Source organism: Hemitrygon akajei, chromosome 27 (assembly GCF_048418815.1).
Source record: "Hemitrygon akajei chromosome 27, sHemAka1.3, whole genome shotgun sequence".
NCBI classification, from domain to species: Eukaryota; Metazoa; Chordata; class Chondrichthyes; order Myliobatiformes; family Dasyatidae; genus Hemitrygon; species Hemitrygon akajei.
In genome coordinates, this window is record NC_133150.1 from 20,639,705 (window position 1) to 20,662,665 (window position 22,961).

The 22,961-nt window shown below is 48.1% G+C and overlaps 1 protein-coding gene across 5 annotated transcripts in view; it reads right to left on the reverse strand.

Annotated features, from left to right (window-relative positions):
- Positions 1–2,944: 2,944 nt before the first annotated feature.
- inavab (innate immunity activator b) overlaps positions 2,945–22,961 on the reverse strand; it is a 103,091-nt gene continuing 83,074 nt past the window's right edge. For all 5 annotated transcript variants that reach the window (XM_073030465.1, XM_073030466.1, XM_073030467.1 and 2 more), the window contains one exon: positions 2,945–6,006. In XM_073030465.1, coding sequence (XP_072886566.1) covers positions 5,923–6,006 — 84 coding nt within the window. In that variant the 3' untranslated portion in view covers positions 2,945–5,922. The remainder of the gene's footprint in view (positions 6,007–22,961) is intronic.

A 22,961-nucleotide genomic window follows, 5' to 3' on the forward strand; every position in this document is an offset into this window, starting at 1 on the left:
GATGCTGCGGGATGTGTTCCCTGATACAAATCAGTACCATGAAATAACAAACAGTACACAATATGCAATTAAATGACTGAGCTTTATTGTTCTTAATTTGACTATAGGATTAGCAAAGAAACAAAAAAGAAGAAGAGCCCATTCTCTTGAAACAGTCTAATGTGCAATGTTGGAGCTCACTGTTGTCCCATCTGTTTGTTCTCCATTGATCTCGCCCCGGGCATCATTGACTTCCGACTCCATTCCAAATCCAGTCCATCCTGCAGTCTATGACTTCCCCATTCTGGCATCTTCTCTCTCCATCTTTCACTGAACAAAAGACGGCGAAACCTTCTCTCGGGCACACAAGAAAGAAAAACACCTCCCCTCATTGGCCAGCGCACATTCCAAAGCGTTATCTCTAGTCATAACCTAAACACTGCGCTATAGAGAAACCATTCAATTAGCAGTGAAACCTTTCCCAGATCGTTACATGAATGAGAATGGATTCCAAGAAAATAGAGGGGAATTGATTGTGATGGGATTGCTCTCAGAGCCAGAATGAATTTGATGGGTCAAATGTCATAAGGAAATATGAGTTGACAATATTAGAACTTTAAAAATCCATCTTAATTATTTTTTAAACCATCAATTTCTGATCAGACCTTTTTAATTTGGAAAACCAAAGGAATAATAACTTTTTTAGACTTGCTTATGGGGGATTGTTTAATGTCTTTCACTCAGTTAGTGGACAAATATGACTTACCTAATGCACACTTTCATAGACATTTACAAATTAGGAATTTTCTAAGTAGTTTACTTCCAAATTTTCCCTCTGCTTATTCACCCAATATAATAGATACTCTTCTTCAGGTTAAACCATTTCAAAAAGGACTGATAGCTATAATTTATAAATGGTTATTGAATTTGTGAATGTTATCTAACGATAACATTAAATCTGCGTGGGAATTCGAATTTCGAGAGTCACTTTCAGATAATCAATGGGATAAAATTTTTCATTTGGTAAATACTTCATCTACTTGTGCCCGTCATTCCTTGATACAGTTCAAAGTAGTACATCGGGCACATATGTCAAAGGATAAATTAGCCCGTATCTTTTCCAATATTAATCCTATTTGTGACAGATGTAATATTGAAGTGGCTACTTTAACATGTATGTTTTGGTCTTGTATCAAGATAGATAATTTTTGGAAAGATATCTTTAAAACTTTATCAAAAGTCTTGAATTTGGACCTACAACCAAATTTACTTCCAACAATTTTTGGATCACTCCATCAGAAGCAGGATATATTCCTGTTTCTGCTCAACGGATGATAGCTTTTACAACTTTATTGGCTAGGAGAGTCATTTTGCTGAAATGGAAGGACTCTAATCCACCTACTGTTTTTTATTGGCTTACTTCCATTATGTCCTGTTTAAGTTTAGAGAAAATAAGAAGTCGGACATTTGATACATCCTTTAAATTTGAAGAAACTTGGCGACCTTTATTCAATATTTTCATATGGTTTGATTTATTGCTCTTCCAGTTACTTTCTCGAAATGCTGGATTTGATCAGAAAGTTTCTCTTTTTTCTTGCTTTCACTCTCAGTATGAGCTGCCCAGTTCATTTTTTTCTCTTTTTCTTTTTTTTTTGTTTTTGTTTTGTCTAGTGGGTTCTTTGTGTATATAAAAATTATAAAAGTTTCTTTATCTTTTTTCTTCTTTTCATAGAATGATAAGTGGAGAATCAATTACTTTTTTATTATATACTATTACATTAATACTATGTATGATCTTGATAATGTTTATTTTATGAATGAATGAATAATTTTTATTGTCATTATACATAGATACAATGAAACTCTGTTTGGCTTCCACTCAGGTAACTAATAAAGTGGTAGATAAAAATAGAAACAGTAATAGAAAAACAATAAAGTCATTTTACCTTTTATATGAATTGTTATTGATATAGATATTTGAGATAATTCTCCTCTTGTTTATATATATGATCTTTTTTTACTTAATAAAAAAATCGATAAAGAAAGAAAGAGACATTTTCATGCATCAGCCAAATGTTATATGTTAAATTGGCCTGCATCACCCAGCAGCTGTGCGCTGGTAATTTACATCATTGTAAACAATTTCACGGAAACTTGCAGACCAGACTGATGTTATCGTTTAGCACATCATGTAGCAAGATACCGTTCGGGACACCAGAGGGTGGGGCACGTATACCTGTTTGAAGAATTGCTTCAAAGATTCGAAATACATTTATTATCAAAGTGTGTATGCAGTATACACCCATGAGATTTGCCTTCTAATAGACTGTCATGAAACAAAGGACACCCTAGAACCCATTCAGAGAACCCACCCTCCCCCTACAACCATGCAAAAAAAACCAAATTGCACAAATAGCAATGAGGAACAAATAGGGCAAAAAACAAAGAATATAAGACACAAAATCAAAAGTCTCCAGGCTTGTGTGTGCATTATAACCTGAAAATCAAAGCCTAAGAGGAGTGTCTACATAAAAGGTATACAACAGCGATGTCATGGGACAAGGGGAGAACTCAGAGTATATATTCCATAAACTTAAGAAGGCTGAACAGCAAATGAATAAAGCCAGATGGGTTAAGAAATGGTTCAGACCATGTGAGATAACCTTTGTTCAGAGGGTAGTGAGTACCTAGAATAAGCTGCCAGAGGAAGTGGTCAAGGGAGATACAAGTGCAACATGTAAGAAGCATTTCAATAGATATACAGAAAAGAGGGGCTTGGAAGTTTATAGGGTAAATGTGGCCAGAGGCATCTCACAGGGAGGATGCTGTGACTGATGCAGATCACTTGGGCCAAAGAGCCTGTTTTGCTTTTGTGCTGTACCTTTCTATGACTGTATCAGCTTTAAAAGGTCCGTGCTAATGTGGAAGAGATTCAAGGTGTTATAATAATTCACCAGGCTGTTGCTTTGATCAATAGATATATTTTACTTGCATGTTAATAGAAAAATGTTTATTACAGCCAGCTGACCCAAACTACATGAAATAACTTTCAGATTTCAAAATATTTTTTGTACAAAACATAACTGACATTGTTAATTTTTGGATAAATTTGAAGCATTTAATATTGCTTCTACTATATATTCTTTTTAAAAATATTTCATCCTAGATAATTAAAACAATCATTTATACATTGAAATCAAATATTTTTAAAATTTTAAAAAAATCAAATACCACATGTAGGTTACATGTTATGCAACACATAGCAAGCTGCATCAGGTTTAGTTTTTCTTGGGCCAAGTAGGGGTTCACAATAGACCAGGGTCTCCTCAAGCTGGGGAAAATTGGCAGAGGGCTAGCCCCTGACGATTGCTGGGGTTTACTAAAAGTAAATAGCATTTGAAAATGAGGCGGGACCAGCAGAGATCATAAGAAATACCAGGCACATTGGTAGGATTTTGGAGGAACCCCTCTTGGTTGAGAAGCCTTATTCTGCCAAGGCACCTCATCTCTGGAGAGAAAAGCAAGATATGCAAACTGTAAAGGATAATAAAACTTTTTCATCTGGAATTCTACATTCAACAAAACTCTGATCCTGTGTTCCAACCAGGGTTGTTTCCAAACTTAACTGTAGTTTATTACCTCAGCATTCCTCACTTGCAGCAATCTTAGTGTTCTGCAGACACAGTATAATCCAATCTCCGAGTTGCAAGCAGAGTGAGAATTTTTGAAAACATTAGATGAAGGAATACTCCCACCATCAAACATGAATGGAAGTTAATGCATTTTAATCACCCATGAAAACCATTTTTTAAAACTTCTAGAAAACTGTGCAAAAAATTGTTCATTCCATGATGAAAATAATTTAACTTTCTTATTGGTATGGTCACATTGCTAAACAAGCAGATTGAGCCCATTAGTACCGATTTCATTGACTTGCTTAATGGCATTTTCCCCAGGCTTGTACTGCCCTACATTCATATCCCAAACTTTAAAGCCTCATCTTTCCTCTATACCTCTACCCTTCCCTTTTCTCTGTGACCGATTCCATTTATACTAATAAGATTACCCAACTCTCCAATCACCTTCTTTTTGCCTTTTCACTCCCAATTACTGTACTTCCTTTCAATCATATTGATAGTTGTGTCTTCAATTGCATGGTTACTGTATTTTGTTTGGGTGGTGGGGTGGAGATACATCTCTACCAAAGGAGGTGTAAGGCACTTCTTCCCTCCAATAACCTGTTGGTCACCCTTGGGCAAGGTGTAGCATCTGCTTAGCCCCCCGACCAGGGTCACATGAGACCATGGGAGGAGGTGGTGGATGGTCGTATGAGCAGCTGGTTCATATCACAAGTTATGCGCCCACTGACACCAGGCAGACAATCTCTGAAATGTATTGATAATGGCTGGGGCTTACCCATATTGCAAAGACACTGCCCAGAAGAAGGCAATGGTAAACCACTTCTGTGGAAAAAATTGCTAACAGTCATAGTCAAGACCATGGTCGACCACGTCATACAACATGGCACATAATGATGATGACCATGTTTTCTAATTTCATCCCTCACCTCCCCATCAATCTTTCTCTTTCCCTTACTTAGAACACTTAAAATCCATGTTTTTTACAAAAACTATGGACAACTTCCTGGCATTTTCTCCTTGGTTTGTTGTCTATTTCTTCATCTGGCCCCAATGAGCCACGTTGAGTCTCATTTCTAGTTCAGAATTCCATATGAATTGAAATTTAAATTTTCCATCAACAGTACAATAAATTACAAAAAAATAATCTTTCTTCTCTATTGGGATGGGATTTTGAAAAGACTCTTTCAATATTTTGGGTTTATATTAGTTCTTAATGTTACAAATAATTAACTGTTCTTGTATTGTGGAATCTAATTTTCCCTGTATTTAATAAAAACATGAACTTTAGTTTGTTGGAAGATGGTTAATTCTTATTAAATTCTAATCTGGAAGCAAAAGTTACTTCGTAAGATTTCAATGCACAATGATAGAATTCACAGTCACTTTAACAAAAAACATTAAACTTTCGATATTCCTCAGTGATTAAATTTGGCTGCACTGACTAAATTCAGGTTACATTCAGGTTCCATGTTTCACTTCATTGCGGCACCCCCCAGAAAATGGGAAATCAAATCTGTCCTTTAACTCAGAACAAGAGTATGTTCAATTGAGGGCAGTGAAAGGACCATGCCTATTATGAATTCTACAGTGGTTCTCGGTTAAAAATAAGTTGTCTTTGGCAAACTCTGCAAGGCTTTTGATGAGATATTGTTTTCTGTGGTGAAATTATAAATTTATAACAGTCTTGACACTGCACACTTACCAGTAATATTGTATTTGAACATTGGTCAATTATCTATTGTTAAACTTAATTGTATTTCTATCTATAGAATATTTCACTATTCGTTCAATATATTTCATAAAGTGAATAGCAACTTTATGAAAGAAATGTGTCACTCATTAAATTTAAACAGTCGTAAATAAGGTAATAAAGAAAACCATAAATAAGAGTAATTTTAAGAAGCGTTAGCATGCACAGAGAATGAATTGCATCATCTGTGCTGATGGCCAGTAGGTGCCGCCTCTATCTGTTGAATATTTCAGTAAAGTTGGCACCAAACTGGAATGCAATACAACTATAAATGATCAGCAGGAACACCATTCCAGAGGGAAAGCTATGCCATTTAAATAGCTGTGAATGTTCATACTTAGAATAAAACCCAGTTGCAATCTTGACATTTAGCCAAGAAGTCAGAAAGGGAAGTTTTATCACTGAAGCAGTATGTGAAAGTAAAAAGCAAATTTTGGACGAATGTGGTCAACATATAGTTTCTTCACCAAGAAGCGCAATTGTTCTCTTGATTATTACGGAAAATCCAGCTCATTGTGATGATCAGGAATTTCAACCTGCAAAATTCCAGCTTCAAAATTGGCTCGCCACTTCTGATTCTTCCATCGTGTACCACTGATTCGGTGCCCGTTCTATGATCCAGTGTGGCATGGGTCTCTGCAAAACCAGGAACAAAATGACAGATGCTTATTCCTTTAAATTGTTGTGGCATGCTCCACTGAATCTTTACCGGGTCATTGTGGATCAGTCCTGTCAGAATCATTCCCCGGCTCTCACACAATACTCTCAAACTGACATTTCTTCATATGCCAATCTAGTTGCTTTTGAAAATCCTGATTAACTTTGCTTCCACCGTCTCTCCAGAATCGTATTTAAGACCACAACCATTCTGCATGTTTAAATAAAATACCTTATCCACAGGTCAGTACCTCTTCTGTCCATTGCTTTGAAATTCATGTTGTATTATTGGTTCGTACACCTAACTTTGATCCAGACGTCATGCACAGCTTTTCTAGGGTTTGGACATTTTCTCCTCGAGTGCAGTGTCCTAAGGTGTGCTTTAGGTAAATTTGCTACTAAACTTATCCCTTGCAGCGTTAAACACTGTACCACTTGATGCACCATCAATAACTCTCCGAGACGTGAGGTGAGATATAGGCTTTTATTGGCTGGAAGAAAGAACAAGCAGCAAATGACCACCACACTGCATCCTGGAGACTGAGGCCGGGGCTGTGTCTCCAGTCGCCTTTATACCGGGGTCCGTGGGAGGAGCCACAGGAGCAGTCAGCGGGGGGGGGGGGGGTGCGTGTCCAGACAGGTATATGTAGTTCACCACAAACACTATACCACCTGGCTGGAATCGCAAAGCTGCAAGGAATACTGAAGACAGCCACCAAACTTTTCAGAAATTTTTAGATGGACGTATTTTGAGCTCCTGATTTGGATTCAGATTCATTTATCACATGAACATCTAAACATACAGTGATATGTGTCATTTGCGTTAATAACCACTACACCTGAGGATGTTCTGGGGACAGTCTGCAAGTGTGGCTACACATTCCGGCAGCAAAAGTTGCATGCCTGCAGTGTTCAACACAACAGCAACATGATACATAATGCACAGCACAGAACATCACAAGCGGAAACGACAACAGCAGGACAAAAAAAGACAGCTATAGCAAATCAAGTCCCATCCCCACCTGCCCAACCCCTCACACACGAAAGCTGCCAACCCAGGACAGGCCACCTCTGGGCCTACAGTCCTTGGCCCCAGACTCTCAAACTCACAGATATCAGGCCTTCGAACTCCAGTCTCTGGCCCAAATACACAGACTCAACCTCCAGGCCTCTACCTCTGCACTCGATGATATTGGGCCTTCATCATTTTGGGCTTTCTACCTCCAGACTCGCCAAGCTGTGGACTTTGACCTTCGGCTGGCCCTCTAGACTTTAATGAAGCAGTGAAGGCTACCTCAGCAAAAGTATTTAAGACAAGGTTGGATAGGTTTTTGCATAGTAGGGGAATTAAGGATTATAGTGGAGGTAGGTGGAGATGAATCCATGGCCGGATCAGCCATGATCTTATTGAATGGCGGAGCAGGCTCTACAGGCCAGATGGCCTACTCCTGCTCCTAGTTCTTATGCTCACTGCCTTCTGGTATTGACCCAGGCCTCACTGATCATGGGCTTAACCTTCAGGCCTCAGTCTCAGGACTGACCAATCAGAATCAGGTTTAATATCACTGGCATATGTCATCAAATTTGATGTTTTGTGGCAGAGGAACATTGCAGTACATAATACTAATAAATCTATTAAATTCAGTAAGAATATATTTAAACTTAAATTAAATAAGTAGTGCAAGAAGAGAGAAAAAATAGTGAGGTAATGTTATGGATTCATTATCTATTCAGAAATCTGACAGCAGATGGAAGGAAGCTGATCCTGAAACATTGAGTAGAAGTACAGCCAGGTGATCGGATTTCCATGCTGTGGACATGGAACAGCACATTATGTGTCCTTCATGGTGGTATAACAGAGGTCAAATTGACCTTCAGGCTTTAACCGAACTAATCTCCAAGATCGTTGACCTTCAACTGCAAAGCACCTCTAATTTCTACTTCTGAACTCAATTTTTCCCCAAACTGGGTGGGTGGGGGGGGGGGGGCAGGGGGACACCAGCTGCATGACTCCTGCTTGCACGGACATCTGACTCAGGATTCACAGATGTTGCAATGATTGGTCTCCTCGCCACCTGTTGACATGACCTGAGATCCTATCTCCAATTGTGACCTTGGACAGCAGAGTGTTTTATCCTGCCCTCTGAATGCTTTTGATTTTCCCTCATCCCTGTTCCTAACTTGAACACCCAACTGCCTGCACAGTTCCCCAAACCATCCTTGGTCCTAACCTGACCCCTAACTCCCTGCAGTGTTCCCAAACCATCCCTGTTCCTAACCTGACCCCTAACTCCCTGCACAGTTCCCCAAAGCATCCCTGTTCCTAACCAGACCACTAACTCCCTGCACAGTTCCCCAAAGCATCCCTGTTCCTAACCTGACCCCTAACTCCCTGCACAGTTCCCCAAAGCATCCCTGTTCCTAACCAGACCACTAACTCCCTGCACAGTTCCTCAAAACATGCCTGTTCCTAATCTGACCCCCTAACTCCCTGCACAGTTCCCCTATCCATCCCTGTTCCTAACCTGACCCCTAACTCCCTGCACAGTTCCCCAAACCATCCCTGTTCCAAACCTGACCCCTAACTCCCTGCACAGTTCCCCTATCCATCCCTGTTCCTAACCTGACCCCTAACTCCCTGCACAGTTCCCCAACCCATCCCTGTTCCTAACCTGACCCCTAACTCCCTGCACAGTTCCCCAAACCATCCCTGTTCCTAACCTGACCCCTAACTCCCTGCACAGTTCCCCTATCCATCCCTGTTCCTAACCTGACCCCTAACTCCCTGCACAGTTCCCCAAACCATCCCTGTTCCTAACCTGACCCCTAACTCCCTGCACAGTTCCCCAAAGCATCCCTGTTCCTAACCAGAACCCCTAACTCCCTGCACAGTTCCTCAAACCATCCCTGTTCCTAATCTGACCCCCTAACTCACTGCACAGTTCCTCAAACTATCCCTGTTCCTAACCTGACCCCTAACTTCCTGCACAGTTCCTCAAACTATCCCTGTTCCTAATCTGACCCCTAACTCCCTGCATTGTTCCTCCACCCATCCCTGTTCATAACCTGACCCCTAACTCCCTGCACAGTTCCCCAAAGCATCCCTGTTCCTAACCAGACCCCTAACTCCCTGCACAGTTCCCCAAAGCATCCCTGTTCCTAATCTGACCCCTAACTCCCTGCACAGTTCCCCTATCCATCCCTGTTCCTAACCTGACCCCTAACTCCCTGCACAGTTCCCCAAACCATCCCAGTTGCTAACCTGACCCCTAACTCCCTGCACAGTTCCCTAAACCATCCCTGTTCCTAACCTGACCCCTAACTCCCTGCACAGTTCCCTAAACCATTCCTGTTCCTAACCAGACCCCCTAACTCCCTGCACAGTTCCTCAAAACATGCCTGTTCCTAATCTGACCCCCTAACTCCCTGCACAGTTCCCCTATCCATCCCTGTTCCTAACCTGACCCCTAACTCCCTGCACAGTTCCCCAAACCATCCCTGTTCCAAACCTGACCCCTAACTCCCTGCACAGTTCCCCAACCCATCCCTGTTCCTAACCTGACCCCTAACTCCCTGCACAGTTCCCCAAACCATCCCTGTTCCTAACCTGACCCCTAACTCCCTGCACAGTTCCCCTATCCATCCCTGTTCCTAACCTGACCCCTAACTCCCTGCACAGTTCCCCAAACCATCCCTGTTCCTAACCTGACCCCTAACTCCCTGCACAGTTCCCCAAAGCATCCCTGTTCCTAACCAGAACCCCTAACTCCCTGCACAGTTCCTCAAAGCATCCCTGTTCCTAACCAGACCCCTAACTCCCTGCACAGTTCCCCAAAGCATCCCTGTTCCTAATCTGACCCCTAACTCCCTGCACAGTTCCCCTATCCATCCCTGTTCCTAACCTGACCCCTAACTCCCTGCACAGTTCCCCAAACCATCCCAGTTGCTAACCTGACCCCTAACTCCCTGCACAGTTCCCTAAACCATCCCTGTTCCTAACCTGACCCCTAACTCCCTGCACAGTTCCCTAAACCATTCCTGTTCCTAACCAGACCCCCTAACTCCCTGCACAGTTCCTCAAAACATGCCTGTTCCTAATCTGACCCCCTAACTCCCTGCACAGTTCCCCTATCCATCCCTGTTCCTAACCTGACCCCTAACTCCCTGCACAGTTCCCCAAACCATGCCTGTTCCTAATCTGACCCCCTAACTCCCTGCACAGTTCCCCAAACCATCCCTGTTCCAAACCTGACCCCTAACTCCCTGCACAGTTCCGCTATCCATCCCTGTTCCTAACCTGACCCCTAACTCCCTGCACAGTTCCCCAACCCATCCCTGTTCCTAACCTGACCCCTAACTCCCTGCACAGTTCCCCTATCCATCCCTGTTCCTAACCTGACCCCTAACTCCCTGCACAGTTCCCCAAACCATCCCTGTTCCTAACCTGACCCCTAACTCCCTGCACAGTTCCCCAAAGCATCCCTGTTCCTAACCAGAACCCCTAACTCCCTGCACAGTTCCTCAAACCATCCCTGTTCCTAACCTGACCCCTAACTCCCTGCACAGTTCCTCAAACCATCCCTGTTCCTAATCTGACCCCCTAACTCACTGCACAGTTCCTCAAACTATCCCTGTTCCTAACCTGACCCCTAACTTCCTGCACAGTTCCTCAAACTATCCCTGTTCCTAATCTGACCCCTAACTCCCTGCATTGTTCCTCCACCCATCCCTGTTCATAACCTGACCCCTAACTCCCTGCACAGTTCCCCAAAGCATCCCTGTTCCTAACCAGACCCCTAACTCCCTGCACAGTTCCCCAAAGCATCCCTGTTCCTAATCTGACCCCTAACTCCCTGCACAGTTCCCCTATCCATCCCTGTTCCTAACCTGACCCCTAACTCCCTGCACAGTTCCCCAAACCATCCCAGTTGCTAACCTGACCCCTAACTCCCTGCACAGTTCCCTAAACCATCCCTGTTCCTAACCTGACCCCTAACTCCCTGCACAGTTCCCTAAACCATTCCTGTTCCTAACCAGACCCCCTAACTCCCTGCACAGTTCCCCAAAGCATCCCTGTTCCTAACCAGACCACTAACTCCCTGCACAGTTCCTCAAAACATGCCTGTTCCTAATCTGACCCCCTAACTCCCTGCACAGTTCCCCTATCCATCCCTGTTCCTAACCTGACCCCTAACTCCCTGCACAGTTCCCCAAACCATCCCTGTTCCAAACCTGACCCCTAACTCCCTGCACAGTTCCCCTATCCATCCCTGTTCCTAACCTGACCCCTAACTCCCTGCACAGTTCCCCAACCCATCCCTGTTCCTAACCTGACCCCTAACTCCCTGCACAGTTCCCCAAAGCATCCCTGTTCCTAACCAGAACCCCTAACTCCCTGCACAGTTCCTCAAACCATCCCTGTTCCTAATCTGACCCCCTAACTCACTGCACAGTTCCTCAAACTATCCCTGTTCCTAACCTGACCCCTAACTTCCTGCACAGTTCCTCAAACTATCCCTGTTCCTAATCTGACCCCTAACTCCCTGCATTGTTCCTCCACCCATCCCTGTTCATAACCTGACCCCTAACTCCCTGCACAGTTCCCCAAAGCATCCCTGTTCCTAACCAGACCCCTAACTCCCTGCACAGTTCCCCAAAGCATCCCTGTTCCTAATCTGACCCCTAACTCCCTGCACAGTTCCCCTATCCATCCCTGTTCCTAACCTGACCCCTAACTCCCTGCACAGTTCCCCAGAGCATCCCTGTTGCTAACCTGACCCCTAACTCCCTGCACAGTTCCCCAAACCATCCCTGTTGCTAACCTGACCCCTAACTCCCTTCACAGTTCCCTAAACCATCCCTGTTCCTAACCTGACCCCTAACTCCCTGCACAGTTCCCTAAACCATCCCTGTTCCTAACCAGACCCCCTAACTCCCTGCACAGTTCCTCAAACCATCCCTGTTACTAATCTGACCCATAATCCCCCGCACAGTTCCCCAGAGCATCCCTGTTCCTAACTTGACCCCCATCTCCCTGCACAGTTTCCCAACCCATCCCTGTTCCTAACCTGACCCATAATCCCCTGAACAGTTCCCCAAAGCATCCCTGTTCCTAACCTGACCCCTAACTCCCTGCACAGTTCCTCAAACCATCCCTGTTCCTAACCTGACCCCTAACTCCCTGCACAGTTCCCCTATCCATCCCTGTTCCTAACCTGACCCCTAACTCCCTGCACATTTCCCCAACCCATCCCTGTTCCTAACCTGACCCCTAACTCCCTGCACAGTTCCCCAAAGCATCCCTGTTCCTAACCTGACCCCTAACTCCCTGCACAGTTCCTCAAACCATCCCTGTTCCTAACCTGACCCCTAACTCCCTGCACAGTTCCCCTATCCATCCCAGTTCCTAACCTGACCCCTAACTCCCTGCACAGTTCCCCAAAGCATCCCTGTTCCTAAACTGACCCCGAACTCCCTGCACATTTCCTCAAACCATCCCTGTTCCTAACCTGACCCCTAACTCCCTGCACAGTTCCCCTATCCATCCCAGTTCCTAACCTGACCCCTAACTCCCTGCACAGTTCCCCAAACCATCGCTGTTCCTAACCTGACCCCTAACTCCCTGCACAGTTCCCCAACCCATCCCTGTTCCTAACCTGACCCCTAACTCCCTGCACAGTTCCCCAAACCATCCCTGTTCCTAACCTGACCCCTAACTCCCTGCACAGTTTCCCAACCCATCCCTGTTCCAAACCTGACCCCCATCTCCCTGCACAGTTCTCCTATCCATCCCTGTTCCTAACCTGACCCCTAACTCCCTGCACAGTTTCCCAACCCATCCCTGTTCCAAACCTGACCCCCATCTCCCTGCACAGTTCTCCTATCCATCCCTGTTCCTAACCTGACCCCTAACTCCCTGCACTGTTCCCCAACCCATCCCTGTTCCTAACCTGACCCCTAACTCCCTGCACAGTTTCCCAACCCATCCCTGTTCCTAACCTGACCCCTAACTCCCTGCACAGTTCCCCAAAGCATCCCTGTTCCTAATCTGACCCCTAACTCCCTGCACAGTTCCCTAAACCATCCCTGTTCCTAACCAGACCCCCTAACTCCCTGCACAGTTCCTCAAACCATCCCTGTTCCTAATCTGACCCCTAACTCCCCGCACAGTTCCCCAGAGCATCCCTGTTCCTAACCTGACCCCTAACTCCCTGCACAGTTCCCCTATCCATCCCTGTTCCTAACCTGACCCCTAACTCCCTGCACAGTTCCCCAAAGCATCCCTGTTCCTAAACTGACCCCGAACTCCCTGCACAGTTCCCCAAACCATCGCTGTTCCTAACCTGACCCCTAACTCCCTGCACAGTTCCCCAAACCATCCCTGTTCCTAACCTGACCCCCTAACTCCCTGCACAGTTTCCCAACCCATCCCTGTTCCAAACCTGACCCCCATCTCCCTGCACAGTTCTCCTATCCATCCCTGTTCCTAACCTGACCCCTAACTCCCTGCACTGTTCCCCAACCCATCCCTGTTCCTAACCTGACCCCTAAATCCCTGCACAGTTTCCCAACCCATCCCTGTTCCTAACCTGACCCCTAACTCCCTGCACAGTTCCCCAAAGCATCCCTGTTCCTAATCTGACCCCTAACTCCCTGCACAGTTCCCTAAACCATCCCTGTTCCTAACCAGACCCCCTAACTCCCTGCACAGTTCCTCAAACCATCCCTGTTCCTAATCTGACCCCTAACTCCCCGCACAGTTCCCCAGAGCATCCCTGTTCCTAACCTGACCCCTAACTCCCTGCACAGTTCCTCAAACCATCCCTGTTCCTAACCTGACCCCTAACTCCCTGCACAGTTCCCCTATCCATCCCTGTTCCGAACCTGATCCCTAACTCCCTGCACATTTCCCCAAACCATCCCTGTTCCAAACCTGACCCCTAACTCCCTGCACAGTTCCCCAAAGCATCCCTGTTCCTAATCTGACCCCTAACTCCCTGCACAGTTCCCCAGAGCATCCCTGTTGCTAACCTGACCCCTAACTCCCTGCACAGTTCCCCAAAGCATCCCTGTTCCTAACCTGACCCCGAACTCCCTGCACAGTTCCCCAAACCATCGCTGTTCCTAACCTGACCCCCTAACTCCCTGCACAGTTCCCCTATCCATCCCTGTTCCTAACCTGACCCCTAACTCCCTGCACAGTTCCCCAGAGCATCCCTGTTCCTAACCTGACCCCTAACTCCCTGCACAGTTCCCCAAAGCATCCCTGTTCCTAACCTGACCCCGAACTCCCTGCACAGTTCCCCAAACCATCGCTGTTCCTAACCTGACCCCTAACTCCCTGCACAGTTCCCCAACCCATCCCTGTTCCTAACCTGACCCCTAACTCCCTGCACAGTTCCCCAAACCATCCCTGTTCCTAACCTGACCCCTAACTCCCTGCACAGTTTCCCAACCCATCCCAGTTCCAAACCTGACCCCCATCTCCCTGCACAGTTCTCCTATCCATCCCTGTTCCTAACCTGACCCCTAACTCCCTGCACAGTTTCCCAACCCATCCCTGTTCCAAACCTGACCCCCATCTCCCTGCACAGTTCTCCTATCCATCCCTGTTCCTAACCTGACCGCTAACTCCCTGCACTGTTCCCCAACCCATCCCTGTTCCTACCCTGACCCCTAACTCCCTGCACAGTTTCCCAACCCATCCCTGTTCCTAACCTGACCCCTAACTCCCTGCACAGTTCCCCAAAGCATCCCTGTTCCTAATCTGACCCCTAACTCCCTGCACAGTTCCCCTATCCATCCCTGTTCCTAACCTGACCCCTAACTCCCTGCACAGTTCCCCAAACCATCCCTGTTGCTAACCAGACCCCCGAACTCCCTGCACAGTTCCTCAAACCATGCCTGTTCCTAATCTGACCCCTAACTCCCCGCACAGTTCCCCAGAGCATCCCTGTTCCTAACCTGACGCCTAACTCCCTGCATAGTTCCCTAAACCATCCCTGTTCCTAACCAGACCCCCTAACTCCCTGCACAGTTCCTCAAACCATCCCTGTTCCTAATCTGACCCCTAACTCCCCGCACAGTTCCCCAGAGCATCCCTGTTCCTAACCTGACCCCTAACTCCCTGCACAGCTCCCCTATGCATCCCTGTTCCTAACCTGACCCCCATCTCCCTGCACAGTTTCCCAACCCATCCCTGTTCCTAACCTGACCCCTAACTCCCTGAACAGTTCCCCAAACCATCCCTGTTCCTAACCTGACCCCTAACTCCCTGCACAGTTCCCCTATCCATCCCTGTTCCTAACCTGACCCCTAACTCCCTGCACAGTTCCTCAAACCATCCCTGTTCCTAACCTGACCCCCTAACTCCCTGCACAGTTCCCCTATCCATCCCTGTTCCTAACCTGACCCCTAACTCCCTGCACAGTTCCTCAAACCATCCCTGTTCCTAACCTGACCCCTAACTCCCTGCACAGTTCCCCTATCCATCCCTGTTCCTAACCTGACCCCTAACTCCCTGCACAGTTCCCCAAAGCATCCCTGTTCCTAACCTGACCCCTAACTCCCTGCACAGTTCCCCAAACCATCGCTGTTCGTAACCTGACCCCTAACTCCCTGCACAGTTCCCCAACCCATACCTGTTCCTAACCTGACCCCTAACTCCCTGCACAGTTCCCCAAACCATCCCTGTTCCTAACCTGACCCCCATCTCCCTGCACAGTTCTCCTATCCATCCCTGTTCCTAACCTGACCCCTAACTCCCTGCACAGTTTCCCAACCCATCCCTGTTCCAAACCTGACCCCCATCTCCCTGCACAGTTCTCCTATCCATCCCTGTTCCTAACCTGACCCCTAACTCCCTGCACTGTTCCCCAACCCATCCCTTTTCCTAACCTGACCCCTAACTCCCTGCACAGTTTCCCAACCCATCCCTGTTCCTAACCTGACCCCTAACTCCCTGCACAGTTTCCCAACCCATCCCTGTTCCAAACCTGACCCCCATCTCCCTGCACAGTTCTCCTATCCATCCCTGTTCCTAACCTGACCCCTAACTCCCTGCACAGTTCCCTAAACCATCCCTGTTCCTAACCTGACCCCTAACTCCCTACACAGTTCCCCAACCCATCCCTGTTCCTAACCTGACCCCTAACTCCCTGCACAGTTCCTCAAACCATCCCTGTTCCTAACCTGACCCCCATCTCCCTGCACAGTTCCCCAAAGCATCCCTGTTCCTAACCTGACCCCTAACTCCCTGCACAGTTCCCCAAACCATCGCTGTTCGTAACCTGACCCCTAACTCCCTGCACAGTTCCCCAACCCATACCTGTTCCTAACCTGACCCCTAACTCCCTGCACAGTTCCCCAAACCATCCCTGTTCCTAACCTGACCCCCATCTCCCTGCACAGTTCTCCTATCCATCCCTGTTCCTAACCTGACCCCTAACTCCCTGCACAGTTTCCCAACCCATCCCTGTTCCAAACCTGACCCCCATCTCCCTGCACAGTTCTCCTATCCATCCCTGTTCCTAACCTGACCCCTAACTCCCTGCACTGTTCCCCAACCCATCCCTTTTCCTAACCTGACCCCTAACTCCCTGCACAGTTTCCCAACCCATCCCTGTTCCTAACCTGACCCCTAACTCCCTGCACAGTTTCCCAACCCATCCCTGTTCCAAACCTGACCCCCATCTCCCTGCACAGTTCTCCTATCCATCCCTGTTCCTAACCTGACCCCTAACTCCCTGCACAGTTCCCTAAACCATCCCTGTTCCTAACCTGACCCCTAACTCCCTACACAGTTCCCCAACCCATCCCTGTTCCTAACCTGACCCCTAACTCCCTGCACAGTTCCTCAAACCATCCCTGTTCCTAACCTGACCCCCATCTCCCTGCACAGTTCCCCAAAGCATCCCTGTTCCTAACCTGACCCCTAACTCCCTGCACAGTTCCCCAAAGCATCCCTGTTCCTAACCTGACCCCTAACTCCCTGCACAGTTCCCCTATCGATCCCTGTTCCTAACCTGACCCCCTAACTCCCTGCACAGTTCCCCTATCCATCCCTGTTCCTAACCTGACCCCTAACTCCCTGCACAGTTCCCTAATCCATCCCTGTTCCTAACCTGACCCCTAACTCCCTGCACAGTTCCCTAAACCATCCCTGTTCCTAACCTGACCCCCTAACTCCCTGTACAGTTCCCTAAACCATCCCTGTTCCTAATCTGACCCCTAACTCCCTGCACAGTTCCCCTATCCATCCCCTATCGACCTACGCTCGGTCCGCCAGAAAAAGCAGGATCTCCCAGTGGCCACACATTTTAATTCCACGTCCCATTCCCATTCTGATATGTCTATCCATGGCCTCCTCTACTGTCAAAATGAATCCAAACTCAGGTTGGAGGAACAACACCTTATATACCGGCTGGGTAGCCTACAACCTGATGGCATGAACATTGACTTCTCTAACTTCCGTTAATGCCCCTTCTCCCCCTTCTTACCCCATCCCTGACATATTTAGTTGTTTGCCTGTTCTTCATCTCCCTCTGGTGCCTCCCCCCCACTTTTCTTTCTCCCGAGGCCTCCTGTCCCATGATACTTTCCCTTCTCCAGCTCTGTATCACTTTCGCCAATCACCTTTCCAGCTCTTAGCTTCATTCCACCCCCTCTGGTCTTCCCCTATCATTTTGCATTTCCCCCTCCCTCCACTACTTTCAAATCTCTTACTACCTTTCCTTTCAGTTAGTCCTGACGAAGGGTCTTGGCCCGAAATATTGACAGTACTTCTCCTTATAGACATTGCCTGGCCTGCTGTGTTCCACCAGCATTTTGTGTGTGTTGTTGTTTGAATTTCCAGCATCTGCAGATTTCCTTGTGTTTGCCCCCTAACTCCCTGCATTGTTCCTCCACCCATCCCTGTTCATAATCTGACCCCTAACTCCCTGCACAGTTCCCCAACCCATCCCTGTTCCTAACCTGACCCCTAAATCGCTGCACAGTTCCCCAACCCATCCCTGTTCCTAACCTGACCCCCTAACTCCCTGCACAGTTCCCCTATCCATCCCTGTTCCTAACCTGACCCCTAACTCCCTGCACAGTTCCCCTATCCATCCCTGTTCCTAACCTAACACCCTAACTCCCTGCACAGTTCCCCAACCCATCCCTGTTCCTAACCTGACCCCCTAACTCCCTGCACAGTTCCTCAACCCATCCCTGTTCCTAACCTGACCCCTAACTCCCTGCACAGTTCCTCAACCCATCCCTGTTCCTAACCTGACCCCTAACTCCCTGCACAGTTCCCCTATCCATCCCTGTTCCTAACCTGACCCCTAACTCCCTGCACAGTTCCCTAAACCATCCCTGTTCCTAACCTAACACCCTAACTCCCTGCACAGTTCCCCAAACCATCCCTTTTCCTAACCTGACCCCTAACTCCCTGCACAGTTCCCCTATCCATCCCTGTTCCTAACCTGACCCCCTAACTCCCTGCACAGTTCCCCAACCCATCCCTGTTCCTAACCTGACCCCCTAACTCCCTGCACAGTTCCCCTATCCATCCCTATTCCTAACCTGACCCCCTAACTCCCTGCACAGTTCCCTAAACCATCCCTTTTCCTAATCTGACCCCTAACTCCCTGCACAGTTTCCCTATCCATCCCTGTTCCTAACCTGACCCCTAACTCCCTGCACAGTTCCCCAAAGCATCCCTGTTCCTAACCTGACCCCTAACTCCCTGCACAGTTCCTCAAACCATCCCTGTTCCTAACCTGACCCCTAACTCCCTGCACAGTTCCCCAAAGCATCCCTGTTCCTAACCTGACCCCCTAACTCCCTGCACAGTTCCCCTATCCATCCCTGTTCCTAACCTGACCCCTAACTCCCTGCACAGTTCCCTAAACCATCCCTGTTCCTAACCTGACCCCCTAACTCCCTGCGCAGTTCCCCAAAGCATCCCTGTTCCTAACCTGACCCCTAACTCCCTGCACAGTTCCCCAAACCATCCCTGTTCCTAATCTGACCCCCATCTCCCTGCACAGTTCTCCTATCCATCCCTGTTCCTAACCTGACCCCTAACTCCCTGCACAGTTCCCTAAACCATCCCTGTTCCTAACCTGACCCCTAACTCTCTGCACAGTTCCCCAAAGCATCCCTGTTCCTAACCTGACCCCTAACTCCCTGCACAGTTCCCCAACCCATCCCTGTTCCTAACCTGACCCACTAACTCCCTGCACAGTTCCCCTATCCATCCCTGTTCCTAACCTGACCCCTAACTCCCTGCACAGTTCCCTAAACCATCCCTGTTCCTAACCTGACCCCTAACTCCCTGCACAGTTCCCCAAAGCATCCCTGTTCCTAACCTGACCCCTAACTCCCTGCACAGTTCCCCAACCCATCCCTGTTCCTAACCTGACCCCCTAACTCCCTGCACAGTTCCCCTATCCATCCCTGTTCCTAACCTGACCCCTAACTCCCTGCACAGTTCCCCAAAGCATCCCTGTTCCTAACCTGACCCCTAACTCCCTGCACAGTTCCCCTATCCATCCCTGTTCCTAACCTGACCCCTAACTCCCTGCACAGTTCCCCAAAGCATCCCTGTTCCTAACCTGACCCCTAACTCCCTGCACAGTTCCCCAACCCATCCCTGTTCCTAACCTGACCTCTAACTCCCTGCACAGTTTCCCAACCCACCCTTGTTCCTAACCTGACCCCCTAACTCCCTGCACAGTTTCCTAATCCATCCCTGTTCCTAACCTGACCCCTAACTCCCTGCACAGTTCCCTAATCCATCCCTGTTCCTAACCTGACCCCTAACTCCCTGCACAGTTCTCTAAACCATCCCTGTTCCTAACCTGACCCCTAACTCCCTGCACAGTTCCCTAATCCATCCCTGTTCCTAACCTGACCCCTAACTCCCTGCACAGTTCCCTAAACCATCCCTGTTCCTAACCTGACCCCCTAACTCCCTGTACAGTTCCCTAAACCATCCCTGTTCCTAATCTGACCCCTAACTCCCTGCACAGTTCCCCTATCCATCCCCTATCGACCTACGCTCGGTCCGCCAGAAAAAGCAGGATCTCCCAGTGGCCACACATTTTAATTCCACGTCCCATTCCCATTCTGATATGTCTATCCATGGCCTCCTCTACTGTCAAAATGAATCCAAACTCAGGTTGGAGGAACAACACCTTATATACCGGCTGGGTAGCCTACAACCTGATGGCATGAACATTGACTTCTCTAACTTCCGTTAATGCCCCTTCTCCCCCTTCTTACCCCATCCCTGACATATTTAGTTGTTTGCCTGTTCTTCATCTCCCTCTGGTGCCTCCCCCCCACTTTTCTTTCTCCCGAGGCCTCCTGTCCCATGATACTTTCCCTTCTCCAGCTCTGTATCACTTTCGCCAATCACCTTTCCAGCTCTTAGCTTCATTCCACCCCCTCTGGTCTTCCCCTATCATTTTGCATTTCCCCCTCCCTCCACTACTTTCAAATCTCTTACTACCTTTCCTTTCAGTTAGTCCTGACGAAGGGTCTTGGCCCGAAATATTGACAGTACTTCTCCTTATAGACATTGCCTGGCCTGCTGTGTTCCACCAGCATTTTGTGTGTGTTGTTGTTTGAATTTCCAGCATCTGCAGATTTCCTCGTGTTTGCCCCCTAACTCCCTGCATTGTTCCTCCACCCATCCCTGTTCATAATCTGACCCCCATCTCCCTGCACAGTTCCCCAAAGCATCCCTGTTCCTAACCTGACCCCTAACTCCCTGCACAGTTCCCCAAACCATCGCTGTTCGTAACCTGACCCCTAACTCCCTGCACAGTTCCCCAACCCATACCTGTTCCTAACCTGACCCCTAACTCCCTGCACAGTTCCCCAAACCATCCCTGTTCCTAACCTGACCCCCATCTCCCTGCACAGTTCTCCTATCCATCCCTGTTCCTAACCTGACCCCTAACTCCCTGCACAGTTTCCCAACCCATCCCTGTTCCAAACCTGACCCCCATCTCCCTGCACAGTTCTCCTATCCATCCCTGTTCCTAACCTGACCCCTAACTCCCTGCACTGTTCCCCAACCCATCCCTTTTCCTAACCTGACCCCTAACTCCCTGCACAGTTTCCCAACCCATCCCTGTTCCTAACCTGACCCCTAACTCCCTGCACAGTTTCCCAACCCATCCCTGTTCCAAACCTGACCCCCATCTCCCTGCACAGTTCTCCTATCCATCCCTGTTCCTAACCTGACCCCTAACTCCCTGCACAGTTCCCTAAACCATCCCTGTTCCTAACCTGACCCCTAACTCCCTACACAGTTCCCCAACCCATCCCTGTTCCTAACCTGACCCCTAACTCCCTGCACAGTTCCTCAAACCATCCCTGTTCCTAACCTGACCCCCATCTCCCTGCACAGTTCCCCAAAGCATCCCTGTTCCTAACCTGACCCCTAACTCCCTGCACAGTTCCCCAAAGCATCCCTGTTCCTAACCTGACCCCTAACTCCCTGCACAGTTCCCCTATCGATCCCTGTTCCTAACCTGACCCCCTAACTCCCTGCACAGTTCCCCTATCCATCCCTGTTCCTAACCTGACCCCTAACTCCCTGCACAGTTCCCTAATCCATCCCTGTTCCTAACCTGACCCCTAACTCCCTGCACAGTTCCCTAAACCATCCCTGTTCCTAACCTGACCCCCTAACTCCCTGTACAGTTCCCTAAACCATCCCTGTTCCTAATCTGACCCCTAACTCCCTGCACAGTTCCCCTATCCATCCCCTATCGACCTACGCTCGGTCCGCCAGAAAAAGCAGGATCTCCCAGTGGCCACACATTTTAATTCCACGTCCCATTCCCATTCTGATATGTCTATCCATGGCCTCCTCTACTGTCAAAATGAATCCAAACTCAGGTTGGAGGAACAACACCTTATATACCGGCTGGGTAGCCTACAACCTGATGGCATGAACATTGACTTCTCTAACTTCCGTTAATGCCCCTTCTCCCCCTTCTTACCCCATCCCTGACATATTTAGTTGTTTGCCTGTTCTTCATCTCCCTCTGGTGCCTCCCCCCCACTTTTCTTTCTCCCGAGGCCTCCTGTCCCATGATACTTTCCCTTCTCCAGCTCTGTATCACTTTCGCCAATCACCTTTCCAGCTCTTAGCTTCATTCCACCCCCTCTGGTCTTCCCCTATCATTTTGCATTTCCCCCTCCCTCCACTACTTTCAAATCTCTTACTACCTTTCCTTTCAGTTAGTCCTGACGAAGGGTCTTGGCCCGAAATATTGACAGTACTTCTCCTTATAGACATTGCCTGGCCTGCTGTGTTCCACCAGCATTTTGTGTGTGTTGTTGTTTGAATTTCCAGCATCTGCAGATTTCCTTGTGTTTGCCCCCTAACTCCCTGCATTGTTCCTCCACCCATCCCTGTTCATAATCTGACCCCTAACTCCCTGCACAGTTCCCCAACCCATCCCTGTTCCTAACCTGACCCCTAAATCGCTGCACAGTTCCCCAACCCATCCCTGTTCCTAACCTGACCCCCTAACTCCCTGCACAGTTCCCCTATCCATCCCTGTTCCTAACCTGACCCCTAACTCCCTGCACAGTTCCCCTATCCATCCCTGTTCCTAACCTAACACCCTAACTCCCTGCACAGTTCCCCAACCCATCCCTGTTCCTAACCTGACCCCCTAACTCCCTGCACAGTTCCTCAACCCATCCCTGTTCCTAACCTGACCCCTAACTCCCTGCACAGTTCCTCAACCCATCCCTGTTCCTAACCTGACCCCTAACTCCCTGCACAGTTCCCCTATCCATCCCTGTTCCTAACCTGACCCCTAACTCCCTGCACAGTTCCCTAAACCATCCCTGTTCCTAACCTAACACCCTAACTCCCTGCACAGTTCCCCAAACCATCCCTTTTCCTAACCTGACCCCTA